This window comes from Microtus pennsylvanicus, chromosome 1, assembly GCF_037038515.1.
Source record: "Microtus pennsylvanicus isolate mMicPen1 chromosome 1, mMicPen1.hap1, whole genome shotgun sequence".
Taxonomy (NCBI): domain Eukaryota; kingdom Metazoa; phylum Chordata; class Mammalia; order Rodentia; family Cricetidae; genus Microtus; species Microtus pennsylvanicus.
Genome location: NC_134579.1, coordinates 38,910,123 through 38,921,168, shown reverse-complemented (window position 1 = coordinate 38,921,168; position 11,046 = coordinate 38,910,123). Strand labels below are relative to the sequence as shown.

The 11,046-nt window shown below is 42.2% G+C and overlaps 1 protein-coding gene across 2 annotated transcripts in view; it reads right to left on the bottom strand.

Annotated features, from left to right (window-relative positions):
• Positions 1–592: 592 nt before the first annotated feature.
• The window catches only part of Tbc1d23 (TBC1 domain family member 23), a 63,372-nt gene continuing 52,918 nt past the window's right edge, over positions 593–11,046 (bottom strand). Inside the window, exons 16-19 of one of the 2 annotated variants that reach the window (XM_075961950.1) lie at positions 7,707–7,795; positions 4,511–4,646; positions 3,293–3,487; positions 593–2,213 (exon numbers count right to left, since the gene is read on the bottom strand). In XM_075961950.1, the coding sequence (XP_075818065.1) occupies positions 2,132–2,213; positions 3,293–3,487; positions 4,511–4,646; positions 7,707–7,795 (502 nt within the window). In that variant the 3' untranslated portion in view covers positions 593–2,131. The remainder of the gene's footprint in view (positions 2,214–3,292; positions 3,488–4,510; positions 4,647–7,706; positions 7,796–11,046) is intronic. The other variant, XM_075961959.1, reaches the window with a different exon arrangement.

The following is an 11,046-nucleotide window of genomic DNA, read 5'->3' as shown; positions in this document are numbered from 1 at the left end:
AATAAGAGTGAAACAGCAGAGACAGAGGATGAGGGAGAAGGGGAAGAGAACCAGGGAAAGGGGGCAGGAGTATTTGTTCCAGAGGGACAAAGGACTGCCTCTGGGTAGAGGAGACAGATGTGGTGCCCAGATGAATGGCAGTTTGTAAAGGTACAAGGGGAAAGCCTGCGTTAGGGTGAGATGTTTAATTTTAATTGGGCATGTTAATGAGGTGAGCCAGAGGGGGCTTTTGATTGTACTTTAGTACTTTAAGAGTTGAACCTTGGTAGTCAAGTTAGCCTCATGAGGAGGAAGTGGCCACTTTAGGAATGTAATCTAACATTTTGTTGTTGTTGTTGTGTTTTTTTTTTTAAAGCAAAGCAGGAATGGGTGAGGACAAGGTCTGCCAGAGCAACACCCACCAAGCCCAAGCCCAAGCTGGCCAGAGTCCCTTTAGATCTACTGATCTGTCCCAGTAAAGAGAGGAGGAAAAGGTGCAGGACCATTACTTACTGAGCTCAAGGGATCCTCTTGCCTCTGTCTTCTTTTTTTTAACCCCAGTACCCAAATAATGTTATTAGTTTTAAAATACCTAAGGGACATGAACGGAAATAGGAATATAGCAGAAATGTTTAATCTGCAGATAAGATACAAGATGAGAACAGAAGTTTTGAGCAAACTGTATCAGTTTATTTACAGGTGTGATTTATAAACAGTAACACAAACATCTTTACATTAATATTATGAAAAAAGTCCCACAGCTGAGATGGTTGAAAAATGAGACTTTAGGACATTTCAAAGAGGGTGTCAAGAAAACGGAAAACTGCAATACAACAGTTGGGGAAGTGTTATGAATATCAAGTACTGCACAGGTGCAATTTCATGCAAATGTCTTCAACCACTCAAATAAATTGTTCTTATTTAGATATTAGGATAAAGTTTTTAATTGTGTTACCTTTATTTCACTTGATTTCCATTAAGCAAATTAAAATAACTGGCTACTAGTGGGGCACATCTGGATATTTCTATCAACCAACCCCTTAGAGAGCATCTATTACATTTTATGACATGACAGGTTATAGTTACTATTTTTCAAACAGATTTTATGAAAATCATCCCATGGTCCCAAAGCTGTTTCTGGATCCCTCATCAAATGTGACTGATATGGGCCACAGAGATGAACCTGAGCAAGCTGCAAAACAGCTGTCTCAGCTTGCGGGATAAAGAATACAAATAGTTCCAACTACTGAAATTTTACTGAGAAGACAAAACCAAAAGAAAATGTTTAGAAAGTGATAGAAAAACACTGAAATTTCTATGGCTCGCTGATTTATCTGTCTTTTAACTGGACATCAATGTGGTCACAGGTGATCATCTCATGACATAAACTGAAATATCCGAGACCAAATGGACCAAGTAATAAAGGCCAATGACATTTTTACAGATACAATCCTGTCCCCAAATGCTAATCTGAACCTTAACATGCCTACTTACTTCTGATCCTGTTAACTGTTTCTTAGCAACCATTGGGAAGGAGATTAGAGTCTGTGAGGCAATTAGTCACCAAATAATCCCCACTGGAGTGGAGAAGGTAAGACTGATGCTTCAGAGCTTATAGAGCTATGGGCTCTGTTTTGAGCTGGCTATCATCTCCATCCATTCCATGAAGCAGACTTCAGTCTTTTTAAGAATAGAAACAGTCAACTAATTATTCCTCTATACTTTTAATTTTCTCATATTGCTCTTTGTAGCAAGACCCAATGTCGCAATTAACTCTCTAAATTTCAGTGAAGACATTGCAAATATGGATGTGTACGGCTGTTTCCAAACCTGAAAAGGATGCATGTCTCTTAAAACAGCTCTTCAAAACAGAACTGCATTCTGTGCCCCGATCCATAGGGCACAAGGCCAGTTACTTCAAAGTCATTTAATAACTGACCTTTATAATAAATCATCTTATAAAACCAAAGATGCAAAAGAAATTTTTTAAAAAGTGTACCCATCCCAAGATTGATTACAGTAATTTGCATTAGACCCCTCTACTCAGGCACCCCATGAGCAAATGAAAGGTCTCTGAGGGTATTGAGTCAGGAAATATATTTTCATGTTTCTCTTGGTTGCCTTAATTTCACTTAAATAGCTTTCTTTTACGTTAGCTTTCCAAAGCATCCAACACTTTCATGATCTGCTGCTTTATGGCTCTGGTAGCATCTCCTGCATTCGGAATCAAATACCTATGGGAGAAAAGACACAGCTATGTATTAATACAGCACCTCCCCTTCAGGGTCTGCTGAGAGGTCACCTCTGATGAGGAGCTTGCCTTGATCCCCGATGCTCGCAGAGATGCCCTCCTGTGTACTCCCTCAAACTTGCCTCGACAGATAAGCAAAACGTTATTTGAAAATCTAAAAGTCAAAGTGATATGGTTTTTCATATAGTGCACAGCTAAGAATCTCTAAACTGCCAATAAGTATATATAATAAGTGTCCAATGGAACACTGCTGTGGTGATTTGAAGGAAAATGGTGAACAAAAGGAGGCCTTGTTGGAGGAAGTGTGTCACTATGGGGGTGGGCTTTGAGAACTCCTATGCTCAAGCTACTCCCAGTATCGCAGTTTACTTCCTGTTGCCTGCAGATCAAGATGTAGAACTCTTAGTTCCTTCTCCAGCACCATGTCTGCCTGTATGCCACTATGTGGGTAGACATGTGTGCATGTGTGTGTGTCTGTGTACGCAGAAACAGAAGAGGGTGCGGGATGTCCTGCAGGCGGAGGTACAGCATCTGTGAACTGCTGGACATGGCTTCTGGGTGCTGGGACCTGAGCTCTAGGCCTCAAGCCCAAAGCAGAGTGTGTACAGTTGCCTTATTTCTTATTGTTTTATTTTTATGTTACACTTGCTTATTTTTGTATCGGGGGTGCTCATGCCATGCAGTGTTAAGTGGAGGTCAGGAGAGTTGGTTCTCTCCCTCTACCATGTGGATCTCAGGGATTTCACTCAGTTGCCAGGCTTGGCAACAAGTGCCTTCATCTGCTCGGCCATCTCTCTCAACCTCTAGATTATTTTTTTTTCCTCTAGATTATTTTTAAGGATCCTGGTGTCGACAAGTTTTTGAAATTTGCTACAGCATTAGTGAAATCATGCACCAATGTTGAAGCCACATATGAACAAGTATTAGGAAGAAGACGACAAAGGGTACTGTCCCTAGAGGGGAGGGCTTCAGGGTCCTATTCCAACACCACTCACCAAAATCAAGAAGGAAACTGTTTAATGACTTGTATTCATTCAGATCATATATAAAAAAAAAACTTACCTTTCAATAGCCAGGATTTCTATCCCAGAAGCACTGCTGTTTCCATACTTGAAGGTAATCAGCTCAGGATGTTTTTTTTTGGAGGTAATTTTAACTACAGAATTTAGTGCTTGTCGGGACTGGATGTAAGCCAGTCCTTTCCGAGAAAGAATCTCCCGTAAGCAGTACATATGCGTTGCAGTAACCAACAGGTGACTTGAAAAACAGAAGGTTTAAATGAATGTGATTCAAAGCAGACATGTTATTTCAACAGCTCCAATTATAAGAAAATTCAACTTTCTTGAATTTATTTCTGAGTTATCTATGAAGCTACTCTATAAACAAGCTACATATTTTTAATTTCATGCAAAATTGTTTTGTTAATAATACCACAACTATTTAAGAGTTTTATAGTTAAAAATCCAGTACAATATACATAAATAATTTTTAACTCAAATGGACTATCCTGCCATTCTCAAGATTTTGAACAGAATTATCTATTCCCAAAGTATTCTCTGACTACACACTATAGCCTAATATCAAAAGCCACTAGGCAATTTTGGGTTTCCGTATACATTTATAATATTCTGCAACTAAATCCTAAAGACAAAATTGGCATAGATTGAAAAACAAAAACCAAAACCAGCAAACCCCCAAAGCTCACTTTTATCATAATAATAAGGCAAACTCTCAGCCGTGCCTAAAATGTGAAGCGCTTTGCGAGCTAACTGTGAAGTCTGCAGGGAGAAGGTAATGTCCGAACATACACTGGATGAGCCAAGCAGTGGTGGACAATGCAGGGTGGCCCCAGAAGAGGAAGGAGACTAGCCAAGTCAACTTGGGAACACTGAAAATTCCAGGGTCTCAGTGTTGGGCAACATCAACTGAATAACATTCAGATGAAGTAATGACTTTAGAATTACATAAAAATGCACTTGTTCTGTGCTGACGCATTTAGGAGGAGCTGCTTCTTCCTGACCCGAGTGTGTGTTACATTTATGGGACCCTGAAGGGAGGCCAAAATCCGGCATATCCAGGAGAGGCGTTCAATGTACTCAATGTTTTGTCTCAGAATTTTCAAACTACAGGTTACTTAAAAACTTTAAAAACCGAGACACCTAAATCAAGTTGACAGTAGGAAGTTATGTGTTTTCGCACTTGAGTAAGAGTCCCTTGCTATTACTTTTATATCAACTTCGCCCAATTCGAGTTTATTTCTAAAGACATTTTCAAAAGTACCTGGGAAACATATGTCCACTTTCTTTGACTTCTTTGCAGGGAAAATGATGCTTGATGTCTGGCTTGTTTATCCAGGTCTGAATGTTTACGATCTCTTTTCTGTCGTCATCTGACATTGAAGAACTGTCAATTTCATCTAGGAAGAAAGAAAAGCATTAAACAGGGGCATTAGCACCTCAAACACATCTAAGAAACCTGACATTGTTTGGTGTGTGTTGAACTCAGGAGAGAGAGAAAAGCCATTCTAACCCTCCTGGCTGTATTATGGAATATTAGGAACAACAATCTTACGGTAGGAAAGTCAGGTCAGACTACTGAGGGCGCATACTGAAGAGTTCTGGTAAAAAGAACACAGCTACGATCTGCCTGTCAATCAGCATCTCTCGAAGCAAAGGAGGCCACGCTCCTCGCCTTAGTCAGTTTCTGATTTTTAAATAAAAAATAACACTGAATTCAACCTGCAATACATCAGGGACACATTTTTTTTTTCATGAAAAAAAAACAACCCAACATTCTAATTTTGTTTTTCTAATGTAAGAAAAAATAATTACAGTACCTAGGGTCAATAATTATAAATGATCCTCACTCTTTTGCATATGTGTGTTCCTGTGAGGGCACGTGAGTGTGCAAAAGCGCCTGTGGAGGTCAGGGGATAACCCCTGCTATCAACCCTCAGAAGCCAACTACACTTTTATTTTTCATAGTAATTGATTCCCTTCTTATTAAAATATTTTTATTTTTATTAGTGTGCACGTGTGTGTCAGAGTATGCCATGTGTGGGGATGCCTGTAGAGGCAGGAGAGCACTGGATTCCCTGGAGTTAGTGACAAGCAGTTGTGAGCCACCTGACGTGGGTGCTGGGAAAACAAATGCAGGTCCTCTGGAAAAGCGGCGAGTGCTCTTAACTATTGAGCCACCTCTCCAGGCCCATTTATTTTTACATGTGTGCGGGTGCCAGGCAGAGGCAGGGGCGCAGATAAGAATTGGGTCTACCCTTCCATTCTGTGGCTCCTGAACTTGCGTTGCCATACTCGCCAGCCAGTTCCTTTCCCGGTCAACCCATCTGGCCTCGCCACTCCCATTCACAAGCACCTTTCTTTTCTTCTTTCTTCTCTTTGCTTTTGAGATATGGCTTCTCTGTGTAGCCCTGGCTGTCCTGGAACTCCCTCTGTAGACCAGGCTGACTTTGAACTCAGAGATCCGCCTGCTCCTGCCTCCTGCCTCCCGAGTGCTGGGTTAAGGGCATGCGCCACCATGCCTGGCACAACCACCTTTCTTTTGGTGACAGGGCTTTCACTGGCGTGGTGCTGACTAAGCAGACCAGGCTGGCTGGCCAATGAAAACCATTTGTCTCTGCATTCTGGCTGCTGGGATTTCCAGCATAGGCCACTCTGCTAACTAGTTTTATCACAACTTAGCAGAGTAATTCTGAAAGAGAAAACCTCCACTGAGAAAATTCCCCGTAACCTGTCTGAGCGCGCATGCAGTCAGCTTTCTTACTGATGATTGAGGCGGGAAGGCCAGATCACTATATGCAGTACCATCTCTGCAGGGTGGGTCTGGGTCCTATAAGAAAGCAGGCTGAGCGAGCCATGAAAGGCAAGCCAGTAAGCAGCACCCCTCACAGCTTCTATTTGAGTTCCTGCCTCAGTGACGGAGTATGACCTGAGTGCTGGAAGGTGAAATAAACCCCTTCCTCCCCAAGTCGTTTTGGTCACGGTGTTTTACCTCAGCAATGGAAACCCTAAGTAATAGCCAGCACAGTAATTTTCTTAAGTGGCAGATGGGATTGAACTCAGGATCAAGCACTTTACTGACTGACTGGGTTATCTCCCCAGACCCTTCCCATTGCCTTTCAGTAATTAGTTCAAAATACAGACAATGCCAAAGAAAACATCGTGTGTTACGCCACCGTCAACTGTAGTAAAGTCCTCGGGTTATCACTCCCTAGTCAGAACCTTTTCCCTTTTGTGACTACCTCTGTGTGAACAGCTCTACACGCGTCTCTTCTGTCACCAGGATGCTCAGCGTAATACTCCGGGAGTGCTTTGCGGGTTTTCTGAGGGAGGCACTGTAACTACAATACGCCCCCCAATACTGCTGCATTCCCGCACACTGGCACACACAGTCCTAGGTTCCTGGTTTTGGTGTGTCCCACTCTCTATATTATAAATCCGTGTGTGCGCAGGGAAGTATAAAACAGACCACAAGGTACTTATCCACTTTCCTCTCCTTGCTCAGGAAGGAAGCTAAGACCATCAGAAGCACAAACACACGCTTGGCAGTGGGAAGATGGCAACGGAGAAGGAACAAGGCAAAGAGACAGCTAGAAATACATTTACTTCAATGCAAGTTTTCTAGCAGTCCATTTTGTAATATTTACTGGAAAATCAAATATGCTCCTCTTTAGCCACCATCTCACTGCTAACTGAACCCTCTAGATATACTTTCAAAGTTCATCTTGATATATGTATAGCAATGTAGCCACTTAAAACTGACACAAATCAGAAAATACCAGAGTTGGATCCTAAACTACGCAGATAGGTGATTATGCACAACAGAAAGAAAATAAACAGATAATGTGGGCAAACATCAAGTATTACCAAGTGGAAAGGACAATGACATTTAGGAAGCTTTTCCTCATTTTTGTACATTAACATAACTTGGGTTTCTAACTCAATATACATAGTAATTATGGTCACTTAATCGCATAATTGAGACTGTGGAATTATAAGTAAAAACAATAAATTGATTTTTTAAACACAAAGACAATCCTAGGTGAGGATTCTCCCTGGCACCACAGTGCCATCCTGCAGCCTTTTCGGACCCTCTGTCCCTTCCTCTGGTCCCTCAGATCTCAGGCTCCACGTGGCTGGGTGTACAAAGGGATTTAGACACAGTCATGTGGGCCTGAACACAACCTCCACAAACTGCCTCTCAGCTGAAGACTCCGGTTAGTTGAGACCCATGCAAGAGGTCTGCTTAGATTTCTAGTAGACACAATCCAAGAATTCTAAAACCAAAGCGTTCCTAGAAACCATAGACCAGTGGTTCCCAGCCTATGGGTTGCGACCCTTTCAAAAGGTTCGCACATCAGGTATCCTGCATATCAGGTATTTACAATTCCTAACGGTGGCAAACTATGGCTAAGAAGCGGACTGTGTAAACGAATCTGCAGGTTAGTGCATTTCCCAACCTGTATCGTACTCCTCTTCATCCCCAATGCTGAACACGGGCTTCACTCCACGGTAGGGCTTGCCCACTCTGTCACTGCTGCTCACGTGCCTGCGTTTAAACAAGTTTAGGAGGGAATGTCACTATGGAGGAATCAAAGGTGTTTAAGTATTCAAACAAAATGTGAATGCTCCTTGCCCTTCACAGGCCACGCATAGCTTAGGACAGCCATTCTAAAACTGCAAGACAACAAACTACGAAGATGAAAAGGCATTGTGTCCAGCCGATGCTCCCTTTTAAGCCAGTGGTTAGATGCTTCTGTGCATGGGGAAGTGACCCTCTATGCTGTCCCCTCATTTGTAAAACAGTAACAAAGATTCTGCCCTTCAGGATTACTGTGAAAATTACCCAAGCTATCCCTCTCCTTTCCGAAGCTCTAGTCTATAGTGGGGGCTATGTAACGGTTACTGCACCGAGAACCTACAAGAAGGCTCCAGGCTCCTTCGGAAACTGAAAGTTTCTCAGTTTTTCCTCTCCGTTTTTACCACTGCTGCTCCTGTTTTAGTGCAGACCGAGATTCTACTTCGTTAGCATAAATTAAAATGTTTCAGTAAAATACTACATTGTTCTAGGGAAGCTTTCCTTTGCAGGGTAACTACCTACTTCACCCAACAAGAAAACACTCAATCTCTTGTTTTTCAAGACGCAATCTGGGGAGGAAAATCATCAATAAACATCTTCACTTAAACAGACTTAAATATTTACTTTTAAATCAAACCTCCTCCAAGGAAGCAAGCAAGCAAACACTAACTGAGCTTAGTGTGACAATCCTCATAGAATTACAAGTTAGGTTAGTTAACCTGTACTTAAAATTTCATCAATTAAGCAGTCAAAATTTTGTTTAAAAATTCTATATTGCATTGGTGGTTTTGGTTGTATGTATATCTGTATAAAGATATCAGATCGCCTGCTACTGGAGTTACAGAGAGTTGTGAGCTGCTGGAAATTGAACCCGGATCCTCTGGAAGAGCAGCCAGTGCTCTTAACCACTGAGCCGTCTCTCCAGCTAGTTAAGACATTTCCAACGCAAAATTATCCTGTAAGCTATCAAACCATGTTCACTGGGGAGTATCAGAGTATACACCTGGAACATTCCAGAGAAGCAGGTGGTAAAGCTTATTCCCAGTGTGGAGCTCTTTGGAAGGTGGCGGAGACTACAAGGTGTTTCTAATGTAGGTTTCTGGGTCTAGGACAAATTTTAACTTGCTGAACTTAGAAATAAACTTGATTCATTCAAATTTCTAAGTAAGCTGTACTTTCAACAAATATGCCTATGTGTGGACCACACAGATGTATAAAAGTAAAATTCCGAAGCTAGGAGAAGAACAAACTGAAACTGCCTTGATGGAGGAAGGTCATTGGTTAAAAAATAAAGAAACTGCTTGGCCCTCATAGGTTAAAACATAGGTGGGAGGAGTAAACAGAACAGAATGCTGGGAGGAAGAGGAAGTGAGCTCAGAGGCCGTGCTCCCCTCTCCTGAGCAGACGCAATGAACTCCGACCCAGGATGAACGTAGGCTGGAATCTTGCCGGTAAGTGCACATTGGGGTGCTACACACATTATTAGAAATGGGCTAGTCCAAGTGCGAGAGTTAGCCGAGAAGAGGCTAGATATAATGGGCCAAGCAGTGTTTAAAAGAATACAATTTGTGTGTTGTTATTTCTGGTGTAAAGCTAGCGTGCGGGAGCCGGGCGGGACGAAAAGCTGGCCCGCAGCTCATACAACACTGCCCCAGAGGCCAACTCCATGGTCCTAGGGAGGGATGACTCACAAGCAGACTATAATTCCCCACAAGAACATTTTTTTTTTAAAAAACAGCCTAAGGTAAAATTAGATAGTTGTCCTATAATTGCTTTGTGTAGGAACAATCAAAAATTATTCAAGTTATTCAACTTATTTCTTAAATGTTTTTCCAATTACTGAAAATACTGAAATGATGAGAAAGTAAACCCACAATGGCTTAATTTCTACCCAGATTCTTTAGAACCGTATCTTATCATTTGTTGTGTGCACAGACTTGCTGTGCACTGTGCAGTGGAAGTGGAGCTCAGAGGATTCTTTAAAACCGTATCTTATCATTTGCTATGTGCACAGACTTGCTGTGTGCTGTGCAGCGGAAGTGGAGCTCAAAGGACAGTTGTGGCAGCTGGTTTTCTCCTTCCACCATGTGGGTCCAGAGATCAAATACAGATAGTCAGGCTTGGCAACAAGTGTCTTTACTTGCTCAGCCATCTCGCCAACCTTACACTTTCTTTTGTAAATGTTCAGTTATTGCTATAGTAATTTCCTAGTGTTATTTGTTAATATTTAAGCAGAAGAAAATTCTGCAAGAATAAAAATTATAATGTTGTGTAAAGTTAAGTTCGTAGTGCTCACTTGCTTTATCTAATTTTAAGACTCCAAGTTTTAAACCTTAAATCACATCTTTGTATCAACCATCAACTGCCATCTTACTGGGGAGAAAGAAGGAAACAGAATAGACAGAAAAAAATCTCCCATGATCTTTCAGGGAAAATCCAAATGCAGAACCCGAGAACTATAGTTCTTTCAAACAGATTTATATATGTTAATTCATCAACCTAAATGCATACATCTTCTTAAGAAAAATCAGGAAATGTATATGTCCATAAAGTACATGACTTAAAAGCTTGGTGCTGAGGATGTGGCTCAATGGTAGAGAGCATGCACCAGCATCTTCAAGACCCTTAGTTTAACTCCAGCATCAGGTTTCGGACCATGAACTGTTTCTAAATTTAGGTGCTGTAATTTTATGTAAGGGCAGGAGAGAATGGTCAATTATTGGAACACTGCTAACTTCTGATTCCATGGATTCTGTTCTGTTTCACCTTTCCCTCCTTTAGAATCAGAACTGCAGAATTTATAAAGTCCTTGGGTTTGAGCAAGTTTGATTTTTATTTGAGGAATGGGAGATGGAAACATGCAAGGGAAAAAAAATCAAGCTCAAAACAAAACGGAAAGCACAATGCCAGAGAGGGACACTCCCATGAGCATACTGAGAAAGTCAGCTTCGGAAGGAGCAGCAGGAAACTTTAGCCAAGTCAGCACAAGGTTCATAGACAGCAGGGGGCGCACTGACAGTGGCGAGGGGCGCACAGACAGCTGAGGCGCACAGTCAGCAGGGGCGCACAGTCAGCAGGGGGCGCACAGTCAGCAGGGGCGCACAGACAGCAGCGGGAGGCGCACAGTCAGCGGGGGGCGCACAGACAGCGGGAGGCGCACAGTCAGCAGGGGCGCACAGTCAGCGGGGGCGCACAGACAGCGGGAGGCGCACAGTCAGCAG